We start from the raw sequence: 18327 nt of genomic DNA, 5'->3' as shown, positions 1-18327 counted from the left end.
TCACAAAAGAACTAACTTTGGCCTTTGCTATGCAAAAAAACATTGCCTTGTATTTGAATGCTAAAGATCTCTTCCTTCCCCGTATGATAAACATCTAGTCACCTACTTCAGTCTCTTTTGGTAAAGGTTATGCATGAGTCTTCTACCAATCTATGTTCTGGGAAATTTTTACATACCAAAGAATTTGTTATCAGAAATTATTGTCTAAGGCAATTGCCACTTCGGTTTTGTACCCCATACATTTTTTCAATAAGTAAAGCTGACTCTCGGGTCAGTGCAGAGATGCCTGCCTGGTGAGCAGAAAGCAGCGGAGGCTCCTTTTCACTGACACCGTCCATCCTTCAGGGAGCCCTGGACCTGCTGGAGTTGGACTCCGGCAAGTGAGGGAAGAAAAAGTCTCTTGTTTTAATTGCTGCATTCCCAGGAATTAATGCTGTGTATGGTAGGTTTGTAGTATAATAAATATTAGTTGAATGAATGGCCTAGTTATTTCCATAGGATTAGCAATAGGACTTTTAATGGGAGGTAGGACTCGGTGGTAGTGCAGGGTGCTTGGTGACTGGGGGTGTTGAGCTGCTTGGGGCAGGGCTGTATTTAAGAGAGATCATCCAGGTCCACTGAGGCCAGAGATTGCCTGTGTGAGAGAAAAGGGCACAGAGAAGGAGATGCCTTCTTCAGATATTTGTTGAATGCTTATTGTACACCCAAGGGCAGGCAAGAAAAAGTATTTCCTCTCTTGCTGCTTTCTTCCTATGCAGCCAGTTTCCCTTTTTTAGGGAACCAAAGTTTCAGGCCAGTGTTGTCTGTTCTGCTCATCCTCTTTGTGCCAGCAGCAAGGAGAGACAGCCGGATTCAAACTGAGGCTCCACCATCTGACCTTAGGTCGCCTCACCCCTCTGAGCCCCTGTCTCAGCTCTGTAACTAGCTAATAATACTAGTTTTGCCTTGCAGCGAGTAGGAGATTAATAAGTGTTAGCTGTTGTTACCTAACATTATAGATTAAATAAACTTTAGTAAATTTCCCCCGTGTTCTTTGGTATGGGAGAAATCCACTGTAAGCCCCAACCCAGTTTACTAACACATGTGTAATATGGTTGAGTTTCCTCCAGCATGATCATTTTGTGTCTTAGAAACTACCTACCACCTGTATTTGTTGTCTGGCGAGATACTCCTTTATTGAGCAGAGGGAGTTGGGTGTTCTTGACCTCCTAGTTTTCAAGTCTTACCGTTCCCTTGCACAGCTGCCACTAAAGGACAGCACGTGGCCAAATGGTGGCAGGAATTGATATTTACTACTGCCTCTGCCTTCTAGTGGTAGTAGAAGATCTGTACAAGTTTGATGGGAAGCTGTTTGTGAGCTTGGAGCCAGGAGAATGAGCTGCAAAATATTGGTTGGGGGCTCTAAACTTTAAATAAACATTGCTTGCCAAAGTAGAATCAGTTGTTCATGACCTCTCTGCTAACTCCTGATGATTCATAGGTAATCCTAAAACCTCAAAGGAGAAGGAAGGAAAGTGGGCTGTGACGTTGTGCGTGAAGTATTGTATATTACTGAAAGTTGTGGAAATCCAAATTTAGTTAAAGGATAGAGAACACTTTTTACTTGAATAAAAAAATAATTGAACCTGGAGCATCTGGGTGGCTCAGTTGGTTGAGCGTCTGACTTCGGCTCAGGTATGATCTCACGGTTTGTGAGTTCAAGCCCCCTTGTCGGGCTCTGTGCTGGCATCTGAGAGCCTGGAGCTTGCCTCGGATTCTGTGTTTCTCTCTGACCTTCCCCTGCCCATGCTCTGTCTCTCTCTTTCTCTCAGAAATAAAATAAACATTAAAAAAAATATTTCCTTTTCCAAATAGAAGAAGTATTTTATTGCATTTGAATTTGAAATATAGTCAGTAAGTCTGGTTATTTAAGACCATAGAACTAAAAAAAGTTAGCAGGCAATGAAGGAGACAATTGGGAAAAAATTTGGGAGGTGAGGAGAAGGAAGGCAAAGGCCCAGAGAAAAGCCAGTCCTGCCCATGGGAGGAGAGGGGGAGAGAATGGGCGGAGAAGAGAGGGGGAAATTGTAGCAGATGGATTGAAAGAGAGATTGGGAATAGGGAACTTGAGTGAATCATGAAGGAAGCTGTAGTGTTGGGGATCTCACCAGTGTGATCTGTTAGCCCCGCCCAAGTAGAGTAGCTTATTTCACAAATAAGCTCTCAAAAATCAATACTCAAGAGACAGATGATGGTGGGAAAGGAGAGGTTTGCATTATTTAGGAAGCCATCAGCCTGGGAAGATGGTGGACTAACATACCAAAAATCATCTCGTATAGGCGAAGCCAGAGGGTTTTAAAGGGGAAGGTGTGGGACATTGGGGTTGGGGGTGGGCTACCCACAGGAGAAGGTGGTGCCCAGTCTGCAAATGATGACGTGACCCTCAACAGACGTGCTGGCACCAGAGGCAGCTGTTTTCGAATGTGGTCAGGACTTCTCTTCTGGGGAAGACCGGTCCTTCTCAAGGCCTGTGCTCTGCAGATCTCAAGGAAAGTAAGTGAGTTTGGCTACATAACAAGGGAGTGCATAAGCTTGAAGCTCTGAGCCCTATTGGAGTGGTGCTACAATGGCAGGTTCCTGCAGTAAGTGAAGTAAGAGGTGATTATAGCCTGTTGTCTATTCCCTGTGATCTCTTCTCATGGGCAGTGATGTTTACAGTGTGACATTCCGATTGACGCTTGTTTTCAAACCATTGCAGGGTCCTGAGGTGCCTTCCAAATCATTACCAAGAGATGGAGTTTTTAGGTTTTAGACTTTGTGTAGAAGGTAGTGTTAACCTATGTAGATTTAGTTTTTACTTGCAGTTTATGGTAGTCTCTTTTGTAAAATTCCCTATGTTCTTAAGAGAAATCCCTCACTAACAGCAGGTATGTTAGATTAAGTAGGTCACCTGTGAGACCATAGCACAAGAATAAGTACTGTTAGTACCTGAGTTTTATAAATGAGGAAACTGAGTCTTAAATGGGTAAATAATTTGCTCATGGTACATAGCTGGTAGGTAGTGGAGCCAGGCACCAGACCCAGGCAAGCTGACTTTGACTCTGAACTTTTGCTTTCCTAAAGATCAAGTTTCTTTTTAGGGCTGTGGAAATAGTCTATATTATGTTATAATGATGGATATATGTCATTATGCATTTGTGCAAACCCGTTAAACATACAACACTGAGAGTGAACCCTTTGGTAAACTATAAACTTTAGGTGATTATAATGTGTCAGGTTCCTCCTTGGTAAAAAAAAAAAAAATGTACCATTTTGGTAAGTAGTGCTGATAATGGGGGAGGCTATGTATGTGTAGGAGTAGGGGTATATGGCAGATCTCTGTGTCTTCCTCTCAGTTTTATTGTAAACCTAAGAGTAGTCTAAAAAAACATGTCTTTAAAAAGAAAAAGAATTAACACCAGGCTCAAACCTGAAAACTTAATCCCCATTTTATTTAATATTCTAAGTTGTATCTAATTGCACTGACCAATGAAGCAATGAATCAGAGACAGAAAAAATAAAAAGACTTGTTTTCCCCAAATAATAGGTGCGAGTACTATGCATAGTACGCAGGACGGTGTGCTCCCTGTGCCCATGCCGCTCGTTAGCCTAAAAGCTTACCGTTGGGGGCATGGAGTTGTGGTGCACAATGTCTGTGGAAGAGGCGCCTGTTCCTTTTGAGCTCAAGTCACACATGCTCCTTGCTGCCTGCAGAGGAGGACGGATGCCAGCACACACAGCCTTTCCTATCCAACACGTCCTTAGGCATTTACACAGCTCATTCTTTGCCTCACGGATTATTGGCAAGTCACTTTCTTGGACCCAGCTTCTCATTTTTCTGGTTCTTTCCACCTCACTTTGTCCTTTTCCTAGTTCCTGGCTTCTTGTCTTCCTCCTTAGCTGATCCCAGAAATTGGTGTTTCCTTTCAGAGTAATGACGATAGTGCTTCAGGTGAGCCGTGACTTTTCTCTTTTAATTATTGGGCCTCTCCCAAGCCACAGTCCCTTCTTTTTATTAAAGACAGTATCAGACCACTTCTGGTGAAAGCTTCATTCACACACTAAACTGTTCCTGCACGTTCTCTGGGCAAGATGGCTCAGAAGACTGATAGCCTGGCGGGTTGGCCTGCAGCTGCTGCGGTTAATGGGTCTCTACATCAGTGGCTCTAAGAGGCTGTTTTGTGTCCTTCCCTAGCTGGCCTGCTGCTGTGGGACTGCCGGCTGCTCCCTCTGCTGCGGCTGCTGCCCCAGGATCCGACAGTCCCGGAGCACCCGCTTCATGTACGCGCTCTACTTCATTCTGGTCGTCCTTCTCTGCTGCATCATGATGTCAAAAACTGTGGCTAACGAGATGAAGGAGCATGTAAGTCCGCCCCTTCCTTCCTTCCTTCCTTCCCTCCTTCCTTTTTTTAATATTTTGAATTTATTTATTTTGAGAGAGAGATTTAGAGCATAAGCAGGGGTGAGGGAGAGAATCCCAAGCAGGCTCCATGCTGTCAGCGCAGAGCCTGATGCCAGGCTCAAACCCATGGGCTGTGAGCTGGTGACCTGAGCCGAAATCAAGAGTCAGATGCTTTACTGACTGAGCCACTCAGGTGCCCTTGCTTCCTTTTAACTTTTCCCATTTTTGGTGGTTGGGGAGGGTGTGTGGGAAGACTTCCCATGTGAGGGATTGGGCCTGGCCATGCTGGTGTGGGTCAGGGTTCACCCGTTCTCTCCAGGCCTTCCTGGAAGAGGAAAGCCTCTTCAGCACTTTCCTGCCAAGTGGGGGAACCATTCAAAGTCCTGAACTTTAGCAGTAGAACAGATACCGTCTGTTCTTTGGTGTATTGTGTGTTTTGTCTGGGCCTTGTTTATAGCTGTTCCTCTTAGATGTACAGTCTTTGCTTGTAGACTTGGTACTTTTCCCTTGTTGTAAGGATGGCTTCCAGTGTCCCACAGAGAGCTGTTAAGATAAACTCAATCTGGCCTACTTGGGAAGCCTGATAAAGCTTAGCAAACCCCACAGATGATGAGGAATGGGTAGGAGGGCAATTTTTACTTTGCTGACATGTCATTTGTAGTTCGGGTGAGGAGTGGATTTCCAGACATTTCTTGGGCATGTTGTGATGCTGATGAAGACACGTAGAAACCTTTCCTGGTCTTTCCCCATAGAAGGCCTTTTAATCAGCAAGATGACAAGGGCTCATGTTGGGGTTTTTGACGGAGCCCAATAAATAACATTTCCCCTCCTAGGCTCTAAACAAATGGGCAAAAAAGACCAAAGTGTCAGCAAATAGATGCCAGACATCACTCTCCATCCCTCATAAAGCTCATGTGAGACAGTATGGCTTGGATCTGCAGAGAAGTGGGCTTCCTAGTACTAAACCCCAAAACAAGTTAGACTTTTCCACTGGGGGAACCTACCCTTCCTCCAGTCCCATCAGGCTGGGCCAAACTTCCCTGCAGAGACACAGTTTCCTGGGGAGAATGACAGCCGTGTTTGCTGGGACCAGCTCTTGTCTAAGGGAAAGGGGGAGAGCAAAGGCTAGCTACCCAAACCCTGTGTTCCTGGGGCCTGGAAGCAGCGTGAGGACGGGGAGGCCGCAGGGGCAGCACTCTGATGGAACCTCTCCCAAGTGGAGGTGCCCTCACCAGGAACAGCGAGCATCTCTCCCCCAAGCCTTATGCCAAAGCCACAGACTATCTTAAATATACGCTCAGAGGATTCAGAACAACCATCACCTTAAAAGCACTCGACATATTCTAGTCCATTAGGCTCTCTGAAGTTTTCTGTTGCGCAGTGCTTTTATAATTGCGAACGTATGGTCTGGAATATAGTGGAACTACTGTCAAAACCTGTGACCCTGCGATTCTCCCCCTGATTGGTTTAATTTTTTTAATGTTAATTTTCGAGAGAGAGAGAGGGAGAGGGAGACACAGAATCTGAAGCAGGCTCCAGGCTCTAAGTTGTCAGCACGGAGCCTTATGCAGGGCTTGAACTCATGACCATGGATCATGACCTGAGCCGAGGTCAGGTGCTTAACCCCTGAGCCACCTAGGAGCTCCATGCTTTAAATTTTGGATATCTTCTCAGTAAGGCACTGCAGTGGGAGCTCTGGGGCCTTCACACTTCTGGGGAACGGAGCTTATCATCCAGCAGACAGCATGTAAAGTCATCTAAGGCATAGAGCAAGGGAGAAATTAAGTCAGTGCCGTATGAGAGGATGCATGAAGTGCTTTGGAAACTTGGAGGCAGGGAGACCCAGAGCTAAGGCTGCCTCATTAGGGTGTATCAGGCGGGCTGCACCTCAGTAGTAGTTACCACCAGTTGTCTTCCTCATACCATGTGTGCTTTTGGCAGGATGTTTGAGAGGAGGAAAACTGCAAGGGCATTTCGTCTCCTACTTATTACCTTTGTTTTCCAGGTAACTTTATATTCTCTTTGTAAATTCAGCAAACATTGGTTTGAGGATCCATTGTGGTTGGGGAAGGAACTCTGAGCATGTATCCATTGTCTGTGGTGCAATTCCAGCTCTTAAGAAGTTTTCAGTCTTGGTAGAATTAAGCTTTGGATCCAAGAAACAAAACCTCAAATTATGCAAATATGTAGTGGTGAGCCCATGAGCAATGTTGTTACTGGAGGTAGGGTTCATTTGGGAGCCATAGGTATACATTTCAGGACATGACTTTCTTTTTAAAAAATTTTTTTTTAATTTTTTAATGTTTTTGGAGAGAGAGAGACAGCGTGAACAGGGGAGGGGCAGAGAGAGAGAGAGAGGGAGACACAGAATATGAAGTAGGCTCTGAGCTAGCTGTCAGCACAGAGCCAGACATGGGGCTTGAACCCATAAACTATGAGATCATGACCTGAGCTGAAGTTGGACGCTTAACCGACTGAGCCACCCAGGTGCCCCTAATTTAATTTTATTTTAGAGAGAGTGTGCACAAGTGGGTGAGAGAGTCAGAGTGAAAGAGAGGGAGAATTTTTTTTTTACATTTATTTTATATTTGAGAGACAGAGTGAGACAGTGTATGAGTGGAAGAGGAGCAGAAAGAGAAGGAGACACAGAATTAGAAGCAGGCTCCAGGTTCTGAGCAAGCTGTCAGCACAGAGCCTGACGCGAGGCTCAAACCCACGAAGTGTGAGATCATGACCTGAGCTGAAGTCAGAGGCTCAACCGACTGAGCCACCCAGGTGCCCCGAGAGGGAGAGTCTTAAAGAGCTCCATGCTCAATGTGGAGCCCGATGTGGGGCTTTGATCCCGTGACTCTGAGCTCATGACCTCAGTCAAAATCCAGAGTCAGACGCTCCACCAACTGAGTCACTGAGGCACCCCTAGGATATGACTTTCATAATACCGATTTTAATTTTTGATTGCCATCCAAGTAACCTGCCCCATGAAACAGTCCCTAACAACTCCAGTCAGTATGTATGGTTTCTAAGTGTTGATAGAACGTTTAAGAAACAGAAGGTGTTTCACTAAGGGAGGCTTCATGGAAGTGACTTGTGTGAGAATAATGAGTACTTTAATTTCTAATATTTATTGGGTAATACCATGTACCAGGTTTTATTCTGAGCATTATACCTGCATTGTCTGGGTTCATCACCAGTGCACTCAGCTGAGCATTATGCCTGCTTTACATATGAGGAAACTGAGGCATTGCGTCATTTAAGTCCCTTATCAGAGGTCTCCAGCTCTAAGGGGGACAGTTGGGATTTGAAGCCAGGCTGAATGTGTTCTTAGTGACTTCACTTAGGCTGTGAAGGTCAACAGGAGGAAAGAGAACAAGGATGAGGCACGTGTAGAACGACAGAGATGAGACGTGGGGAGGTAAAATGACCGTGTGGCAATTTTATTGCAGAAGTTAGGCATTTGACCATGGTCTGATGGCCAATTGGAAGCTATTATCAGTTCTTGAGTAAGAGCATGTCCTTGTCAAAACATATTTAGGGAGGTGAGCCCAGCAGTGGTGTGTGTGTACAGCGTGATTTGGGGTCATTGCAGAGGGAGGGAAGGAGGGAGGGAGAGAGTGGGGGCGCGGGAGGGGCCGCCCTCATGCCTCACACTGGCTCTTATAAATGTTTCTATGCCTGTCTCCTGAATGTACTTATTTAAAAATGATTTGGCTGGGCTCTCTGCATAAGGAATGAGGTCCCTGTGGGCAAAACCGATCCTTTTCCATCTTTAGGGCCTCAGAGTGGGCAGGCCAGCTGGTCACAAAGTCAGCTTGTTTGTGGCCTATAGAGTAGAGGCTGACCTCATCCTCAGGCGATGCTTGAGGGCGGGTGTTGAAAGGTCCCCTTGTGGGGACACACACTGAGCTTCTGCTGCAGTCCTGCCCCCTGCTTTGTTGGGCTGTAGAAACGTTTGAGGATGTGACTGGAGGAGGAGAAAGCGTGTGTGCTCATCACCGGCCGATGGCAGTGTGTAACTGCCTCCCAGCTGGCAGTATCACCTTTGTGTGCGAGGATGGGGCCGCAGGGGTCAAGAGCACGAGGGCAGCCCCCCTTCTCAGTTATGTGCCGTGTTCGCCCTGGCTTCAAAAGATGGCCTGTGTTTAAAATGGAGTGAGAGGGAACTGCAGGGAGCCCCTGGTCCCTCATGCTGCCTTGTTTCACTAGGCAAACTCCTCTTTCCCGTGGGAACCTGGGCTCAGAGGAAACTCTGCTGTGCTGGCAGAGTGGGACATGACTTCTGTCTCCTGCCACGTGGTTCTCATCTTAAATGTAGGAGCCATTTTACTGCAGGACAGTCATGTCTTTAGGCATGTAATTCAAACAGGTATAGTCTTGAGGTACTTGATGCGTAGGAGATTAAAAACCCATTTCAGAATGTAGAGTGACCAAAAACCCCCCCCAAAACAACAACTCCCCAATGGGGAAGGTAGGTGTTTTGAGAGAGATTTAAGTCTCCTGACCTGCACCACTAAATCAAGATGTAACCTCTCTGTTTGGAAGCAGATGGTGACACTTTGAGGTTTTGGTCCCCTTGTAATCTGCACTGGCTTTTTTTTTTTTTTTTTTTTTAAATAAATGTTTATTCACTTTTGAGAAAGTGTGAGTGGGGTGGGGCAGAGAGAATGGGGCACAGAGGACCCGAAGCAGGGTCTGCGATCATGACCTGAGCCAAAGTTGGACGCTCAACTGACTGAGCCACCCAGGTACCCCTGCTTTTTAAATTAAATTAAAATTTTTTTTATTTTTAAAAGTTCTTTTTTTTTTAATTTGAGAGAGAGAGGCAGAGAGAGACAGAGAGCATGTGAGCAGGGGAGAGGGGCAGAGGCAGAGGGAGAGGGAATCTCAAGCAGGCTCTACACACAGCATGGGGCTTGATCCCGTGACCCTGAGATCATGACCTGAGCTGAAATCAAGAGTCAGACACTTAACCAGCTAAGCCACTCGGCGCCTCTGCACTGGCATTTTGAGAGGGACAATAAAAAGAGCTTGTTTCCTGTGGAGGAGGGGCCTCTGAGACCAAACCTACATTGGAGGAGGGACAGGTGATTCATGGGGCCCTCAGGCCTTCTTCCCTGTGAGCTCAGTGAGCCAGGCCAAGTAGGAAGAGCCCTAAATGCACCTGACCAGGGGCGCCTGGGTGGCTCAGTCGGTTAAGCCTCCAACTTTGGCTCAAGTCAGATCTCACATTCGTGGGTTCGAGCCCCGCGTCAGGCTCTGTGCCGAATGCTTGCTCAGAGCCTGGTCTTCAGATTCTGCGTCTCCTTCTCTCTCTGCCCCTCCCTCTCTCATGCTCTGTCTCTCTCTGTATCAAAAATAAATAAAACATTAAAAAAAAATAAATTTTAAATGCACCTGACCAGAAACTTCTTAGGTCATTTCCTTCATTCACATCCTTCACTGTCCCCTCACTGCTCTAACCCTTGAGATGGGTGGTAGGTTAGTACCTGAAATGGCTGGATCTTTCTATCTTCCACATATTGGAAGACTGGTTTTTGTCGTAGGTTTGTTTTAAATTTAAATTTTGAAGAATTAGTTCTTGTATTGAGAGGAGAGGCTACTAAGATCTTTTGTTTTTGATAGTCCTTTTTTGGTTAGTTAATTTTTTAATTTGTTGATTAATTAATTAGTTAATTAAAGTAAACTCCATGCTTAACATGGGGCTCAGACTCACGACCTCAAGTTCAAGAGCCATATCCTCTTCCAACTGAGATAGCAAGGTGTGCCCCTTCCCTTGTTTAAATATTTTAAAAAATATTTTTATTTATTTTTGAGAGAGAGAGACAGAGAGAGACCGAGCATGAGTGAGGAAGGGATAAAGAGAGAGGAAGACACGGAATCCAAAGCAGGCTCCAGGCTCTGCGCTGTCAGCACAGAGCCCAACGCAGGGCTCAAACCCATGAACTGTGAGATCATGACCTGAGCTGAAGTTGGACGCTTCACCAGCTGAGCCACCCAGGCGCCCCTCTTCATTTGTTTTAGAAGATAATCTGCTTTGTTTGTGATCTTACTTGGTTCTCTTTTGGAAACATGTTTTACTTTATATGGTATTCTCTCCTAATGGGTTTAGGTCCATTTTCCTTTAAGGGAGTAATAATGCAGAAAACTCTAGTCCTCCTGTCATTGGTTATTCTTGCCCTGGATGAAAAGAGCTTTTTGTTTATTCAACAAAGGGTAATAATGCTGCAGGGCGGAGTGGGTTTTAAAGGAACAGTGGACCAGGTCTAATAGGATTGTGAGCGGGACTGTGGCTGCAGTTTCCTCAGTGTCTTAAAAGCATTCCTTCAACTCCATTCTCTCCCTGAACTTGGTGAAAGTCAGCCAGGCTGACGTTAGAACCCTGCCCCTGCCATCAGCCAGTGCCACTCCCAGAAATTGCAAGTGAGCCTGGAAATCTCTGAGCCTAGGAATTGTGCATTGGCCTATGGGCTCTAGTTTGGCCAGTGGTTATGATCATTATTGATGTTGCTGTTATTTTAAAATTTAAATTTGGCTCCTTTAGAAGGGGTGAGCATGCCGTAGCTCATCATAGGTCCTAAAACAGGGTATTTGCTTACAAGGTGTCTCACACATTTACCTTTACCTCTTGCCTCTGAAGAGAGGCATTTGGATTTACCACTCCTGAAATAGCTTAAACTCTTGAGACAAAGCTGTAAGTATGAGGCTTCTCTTAACCCCCAGGTTCGGTGAGCAATAGGGAAGTTACTGAGTGGAGTGTGCTAGAATGGCCTGTGCAGTCTGTGCACACTTGTACCCACAGCCCCAGGCGGAGACCCCGGGAGCCCTTCTTCCCCTTAGCCAGGCTACCCCTTGCTCACCGGAATCAGGCATTTTTATCCAAGTAAGTACTGAGAATTTTTCTTGATCCCGTTGGTCCCCTAGACTCAATGGACCACTCCATTTCAGTGGGGGTAGAGGTGGGATACTGAGTTGGATTTAAACCAGGCCCTTCCTTCCCCAAGGAATATTCATCACCTCCCCACCATCACCACTTTTAAAATCTTAAGTACATACTGTTATCACAATTTCTGCACTTATGAAGTCCAAAATGTACCAGGTAACAGGAAAGGAGGTGGATGTTAAGGCTGCTAACTGTGGATTTAGGCGCTTTGAACAAAAGTAACAAGATAAGCTTAAAGCATTTTTCTCTATTTATTCATAAAATTCTGTGTCACACAACACATTCCCTGATGTACAATATATAAATTTTTTTGATCTGTACTTCTCAGTAATTTTCACTGTTCATTATTATATTAGAAGGAGAAAGGAGAAGGAGATGTGGTAGCAGGAAATTCATGTATATTACCAGCATGAATAAAAGATTATGTGGAAGTAGATGAAAGCAAAATAGTTAAGGAATTATTTATAGCCAGGGGTGCCTGGGTGACTCATTCAATTAAGCGTCTGAATCTTGATCTTGGCTCAGGTCATGATCTCAGGGTTCATGAGTTTGAGCCTTGCATTGGGCTCTGGGCTGACAGCATGGAGCCTACTTGGGATTCTCTCTCTCCCTCTTTGTCTGCCCTTCTCCCGCTCATGTGCACAACACTTGTGTGCTTTCTCTCAAAATAAATAAACTTTAAAAAAGATTTATAAAAAAAAAAGAATTATTTGTAGCCAGTATAGTGCCAAGGCCACATCCAAATCTCGTAGTTCCATCACACAGAACAAAGTGGTCAACTCCTCCTTGCCTTAGCCTGAAATACCGCCCTCTGCCCTTCTCATTTGCTGCCTTTCCCCTTTCTCTGGGGCTCATTCATTTCTAGCTTTGGTTCTAGCTGTATGTATATCTGCTAGTTAGGGCATGCTTTTCTCAGGACAGTGCTGGGGACCCTGTCAGTTGCCTTCTCTTTCTTTTTTCCAGATCTAGTGCTGACCACATACTTCAGACAGGTCATAAAAATATTGGGTCTCCACTGTGCATTCCAGGCAGTTCTGATTCGCATCCACCATGTTCCTTGATGTCACATTCCAGTTGTGTTATTGGATTTGGATTGTTCCTGAGTGTCCCCAGCTCCACATGCTCACTTCCTCTTGACTTCTTTCCCCAGATAGCCAGATCCCATGGGTGACTGCTTGCTACTTGTATTCCTCCCAGATGACACCCCATTTCCAAATTCTTTTCTCACCACAGTGTACGGATGAGCACAGAAGCTACTTTCCTTAGAAACAACTTAGATTTCAGAAGGCTTTTTACAAGTACCTACTTTAGTCCATTGACATTTAACAAAAGTTTGGTGGCTTCTAGTGGTGACAGAGCTCTGATGCAATATGTTTGAGACTCTGAAGTTTGGTAGATGAGCACTTATTATTTTTAACCTGCAGTATGAAGAGGAATGTGAAGGCATTAGAGTCGATACTGCTGGTGGGAAAGCCCTCCCTGTGCTAGTCACAGAGGATTGGAAAAAAAAAAAAAAGGAAAGAAGGAAAGAAAGAAAGAGGGGTGCTTGGGTGGTGCAGTTGGTTGAGCGTCGATTTCAACTCAGGTCATAATCTCGCTGCTTGTGGGTTCAAGGCCCACGTCAGGCTCTGTGCTGACAGCTCACGGCCTGTAGCCTGCTTTAGATTCTGTGTCTCCCCCTCTCTCTGCCCCTCCCCCACTCACACTCTGTCTCTCTCTCTCTCTCTCCTTCAAAAATAAATAAACATTAAAAAACTTTTTAAAAAGAAACACTGAAACACAATTTCTAGGTAAAGGATCTAGTTAAACAGATAAGAAGTAGAAAAAAGATCCAGGTTACATTTATGATGTGTTCTGCCCTGTGAAGAAACAGCAAACATCCTATGGTGTTAAGGGTTATGCAGAGAAAATTATTATCTCTTTTAGACTATGATTTAAATGATAAGTTAGAAGATTTTTTTGTTTTTGTTTTGTTTTTTTGTTGTTTTTAGAGATTTTTGTTTTTGAGTAATCTCTACACCCAGTATGAAACTCGAACCCCCAAACCCAAGATCCAGAGTCACACGCTGGATCAACCAACAAAGCCAGCTAGGTGCCCCAAAGGTTGGAAGTTTTAAAAGTGGGAGAGTCTTAACGCCTTAATCCTGACCAGACCCCTCTTTTGCCAGGTGAGAGGGTGGCGCCCAGGGATGTGGCTCGTCCAAGGCTGTGACTCTAGGTACAGCTGAGACTAGAACCCAGGGGTGCTGGCCTCCTGGCTGCCTGACCAGTGTCTTTTTCTGCACCACTAGGTTCGGTTGTTGCATGGATGGTGACAGACATGTAATGTCTCCTTCCCCCTGACTGATAATCTTTTAATCTCTAGCCAGTGGAGAAGGAGAAGGAGAAGGATTCCTTTTGGAAACAGTACAATCTTGGGACTTTCACAGCTTTTGTAGCTTATCTTCCCCACCTGCTTCCTTCCTGTTGTGAGGGCCAAAAGCTGGGCTCGAGGGATGACTTGTTGGTCAGAAGTAGAAAATAAGAGCAGCCACAAATCTACTATTTATTTATTCAGTGGCTTTGCATGTAAAATAGAACCTGCCTTCAAGTTGTGTTTGGTGTAATTATATTTTAAAAGTGAGCAAACGTCAACAAGGAAAAATATTCCACTTTGATCCAAAACATAGAGTGGTTTGTCCCGGCATAGAATGGAGGTATTCACACCGAAGCCGGAAAGTCTGGCTCTTGTTTTGATTTTGATGTTTACCAGTTGAATGTTATGAAAACTGTGTACCTGAGACGTAGCATCAGATGTTACCATGGAGCTTTAGCGCTCTGTAGAGTAGAACTCCATTCTTAGCTGCCATTTTATTGTTTTGTGTTAGAACAGCGTCACATTAGCAGAAAAGTAGTAATTGTGGACCTGACCCAGTTCTTTGATTCTGGAGTGTACTGGTTTTTTTTAATCCAGCTGGGAAAGAATGCTTCTCACAAGTTCCCTTTCTGAATAGCATCTGAGTTCATCGTGCTGTTGTGCCTTGCTTTTGTCAAGTTTATCAATGAGTGTGTTTCTGAGGCTGAAGGTGGGTTTGGGCCATCAAACCCCAATCCTTTGTTAGGACACTGTGGGAAAATTCTCACTATGCCCTAATGAAAACTTTCTGTGGGGAGCTCATAGTGAAGTTCCACCTCTTAAAAGCTTGGGTCCCCTCCCTTCCAAGTGGGGTGACTTTGGGGACACATGTTTCCAAACAGTTTTATCTTTGGTGTAAATTCCATCCAGACCTAACACCATGTGGGAGAAAACAAAGAGTCCCTCCCACCCCTCTCCCTTCCCCTCGCTGGGGCCTCACCGTCCTGCACACAAGTGAATTCTGGGGAAAATGATGGTGGGAAATAGTTCTGTACTACCCGCAGCCATTTGAACTAATGGATACCCTGCTGAGAGTCTTTTTTTGAGTCTGAACCAAGGGCAGAGAGGTTTGATCCTTGTCCAGTAATAATGAGCTTGCCGGGAGCCGGAGAACAAGAAACAATAGTTATTGTCCTTGGACTCGCTGATCTGTTACCTAGAAACTTTGGGGGAAGGGCATCAGGTGTTACGAGGATCTCTGTTTCAGGATGGATCTGGCTGTGGGAAGCGGAGAATGGTAGGATGTGAGAACTGAAGTTTTCCTGCCCCGTTTCTCTGTCATCCTCAAAAGCGTCTCTTCAGCAACTGCCTGCTGACGGGACCTTGGAGTGCTCTGCAGATAATAGGGCAGACAAGAGCTTACAGTTGGAAATGAACAGTTCTGTCACTATAAAAATAGGCTCCAGGGAGCAGACAAATGGCACAACACAGAGTTGGTAGCCTCAAAACGCTACATAAATATTGTGAATAGTTGAGTCGTGATGCTCTTTGGAATTTAAAAGGGTGATCGTGTGACTTGGTTAAACTGTAATCTGAGTTCATGTTTGTAAAAGTCTTAAGTCCTATAATTCCTTCTTGCCTCCTGTCTTTCCTTCTTTCCTGTGTAGGTGCCAAGCACTGTGCAAAGTGCAGGGGGTATAAGTTTAAGTAGCAGGGTGGTTGTCCTTAGAGAACCAGACCTCTGGTTGGGTAGGAAGGGCCCGGTGTGGTGAGCGTGTGCAGACGGAGCCCTTGATGTTAGACTGCACGTCTGCACGTGGGTGGGTTTGAAAGCTCCAAGTACGTGAACTCCATTATGACTTGGAGACTGTGCTGTCAACTTAGCTGTCATTTCTATTGACCTTAGGGGTCACATTAGCACTCAGCAATGTTTTTTTCTGCGTCTTTGGAAACAGGGCAGCTAAGGTGAGGTAAGAAGTTTGTAATGGAATGGAGTGCATTGACCTCTAAAGCAGCCTGAGCTTAATCACTAGTGGGTCGGGCATTTTGGGAGTGTGGTTTTTACATTTCTGTGGGACTGTTTCTATAGTCCTAAAATAAGTCTAAAATCTTCTTCCGAAATGGCGGCTTTCATCAGTGTGGGTTTTATTTTTGGTTACACCGGGTGTGTTTGCATAACAGATGTGAGGACTTTTTTCATTTAGCGCTATTGAGGGCTTCTGGCTTGCAGAGAGGAGCTTTGGACCTCCTAGGCATGCCCTCCCCCATCTCCTCTACCACCCTGCAGATAAATTAAAATACTCTAAAAATGGCATATGGGAGATGTACAGTTGGATTCATTTAAAGCGCAAGTTCCATTTGGGACAGCAGTGCTCTGAAGGCAGGGCAGAGTCCTGGGACACTCAGAAAATAGTCCAAATGGGCCTCTCTGTTCTCTGCTGGTCCTTTGGCTTTTGATGTGTGGAATAAGTTATCACCACTTGTCATTTGCCTTTGATATGTTAATTTACATTCCCCAGTGCTACACCACTCCTCAGCTGTTCTTTCTGGTAGTCTAGGCTGTTAACTTTACCTGTGGAGAGCCAGCTAGAAAGCATTCTCTGCTGGGGGGCTGTGAGGTCTGTAGCAACTACTCAAATCCTGCCATTGTAGGGCAAAAGCACCCAAACAATGTGCCAACAAATGAGCACGGCTGTGTTTCAATAAAACTTTATTTGCACAAACAGAAGCTAGCTGAATTTGACCCAGAGGCAGTGAGATTTTGAGTCTCATGTTAGTGGCTCTATGCTTGTCATATGCAGTTAATTCTGTCCTCTCTGGAGGGAGAACTTCAGTGGCTTAAACTTTGTGTTGAAGACACGAGAGTCCTTGCTTACGTTGCAGATAACTAGGGTATGTCAGCCACATGTTGGGTCGAGGAGACAAGAATAACGTACCAATAAATTTAGTGTGACGTGTTTAATAGTCTATTTGTCTTCTTCTTGGTGGCCTTCTGAAATAAACGGTAAATCATTCACAGATAAAACAGTAACAACAACTTATATTCTTCTTATGTAGCTAAACCAAGCATTTTGGTGATCGGGAAGAAGTGGGAATGGAGAAAATGAGATTGTGGGTCCCCTGTTGCTGGGGACCCTCAATTCCAGGTCTAATAAACGGTAAAATGGGAAGATGCTGGGCCAGAAACCTCAGGGTCTGCCATGTCCTGGTCCTCAGTACGAAGACTGGCGACTAAGGTCTCTCAGAAACTTGAGGCTCTGGTATGGTAGCTTTTGGGGATATTAGATTCTTATGACCCACCTAGGGCAAAAATGATGAACAGTCAAAATTAACCATGAAAATACTTGAAATATCCATAAAGTAGAGCACACATTGTTCTGTGTGTACAAATTTCACTAGAAAATTAGCTTCTTGTCTGCATGGACTTTATTATTATTATTAATTATTATTATTTAAGTTTATTTGTTTATTTTGAGAGGACAGAGACAGCACAAATTGGGGAGGAACACAGACAGAATCCCAAATGGGCTCTGCACTGATGGTTCAATGCCGGGCTTGAACCCATTAAGCTGAGCTAAAACCAAGAGTTGGAGGCTTAACTGACTGAGCCGCCCAGGTGCCCCAGCATGGATTTTTTAAAATAATATATATTTTTTTATGTCTTCATTTTATTTTGAGAGACAGAAACAGAGAGAGAGTAGGGGAGGGGTGGAGAAACAGGGAGACATAGAATCTGAAGCAGGCTCCAGGCTCTGAGCTGTCAGCACAGAGTCCAATGCAGGCTCATACCCACAGATTGTGAGATCATGGTGTGAGCTGAAGTCGGACACTTAACCAACTGAGCCACCCAGCCGCCCCCAGAATGGATTTTTTTAAACTCATTTTATGCACTGCTTGTATCCCCATAACCAAGAACAATACCGGCACATAGTAGATGTGAGTGAGTGAACCACTAACTCTGTGCTATAATGGATACTGAATTGTACAATGTAACGTGTACTATGGTGCCGGGAGCCGCACCGGCCTTGCTGGATGACACGGTCACAGTAAGGAAATGGCAGACATTGCAGGGCTCCTGCCATGAGAGGCAGAACTGGTATCTCCTTCTGCTACTACTGCTCATGTAAAATTAAGCCTGTTGCTATTGATCAGGCCTCACAATGTTCCAAATCAGGCCGAGATGCCCCACACAGTTACCCCATAAGAAAAGGCATTTTCCTGCCCCTACATAAGAGATTTTGGATCAAAACATTATGAATATTTGACAAAAGGCTCTTCTAATGAGCCTTGCAGACCCAAAACATAAGCGGGGCTGAGAACACAAGAGTTACATTTAACTCTGGCCTGGAGAAGACGAGCCTAACTTACAGATAAGAAACAGACAAGGACCGCACATAAGTTGCTGCATATATCTTTGCTAATTGGAGTCACAAATGCCCTCCCTTGTACTGACTTCAGTTATGAGGATGGATAAGAAACTAGAAGCCCAGGTGCAAGGTCAACACACACAGGGCCCCCATTACATCAAAGAAAGGGCTCTCTCTAGCAACTTGTTAACAAACACTCTTTCTCTTATGGTTAATGAGCTAGATAAAATAGCTCCCATCCTATCTATATACAATTTAATCTATGTTT

At 44.9% G+C, this 18327-nt stretch overlaps 1 protein-coding gene across 1 annotated transcript in view; it reads left to right on the top strand.

The window, feature by feature from the left end:
• SERINC5 (serine incorporator 5) overlaps nt 1–18327 on the top strand; it is a 103733-nt gene that overhangs the window by 40091 nt on the left and 45315 nt on the right. The window contains exon 2 of the mRNA XM_029942504.1: nt 4214–4381. Coding sequence (XP_029798364.1) covers nt 4214–4381 — 168 coding nt within the window. The remainder of the gene's footprint in view (nt 1–4213; nt 4382–18327) is intronic.

This window comes from Suricata suricatta, chromosome 6 (assembly GCF_006229205.1).
Source record: "Suricata suricatta isolate VVHF042 chromosome 6, meerkat_22Aug2017_6uvM2_HiC, whole genome shotgun sequence".
Classification (NCBI taxonomy): domain Eukaryota; kingdom Metazoa; phylum Chordata; class Mammalia; order Carnivora; family Herpestidae; genus Suricata; species Suricata suricatta.
Note: the sequence above shows the minus strand (reverse complement) of the source record. Positions and strands in the feature narration are given on the sequence as shown.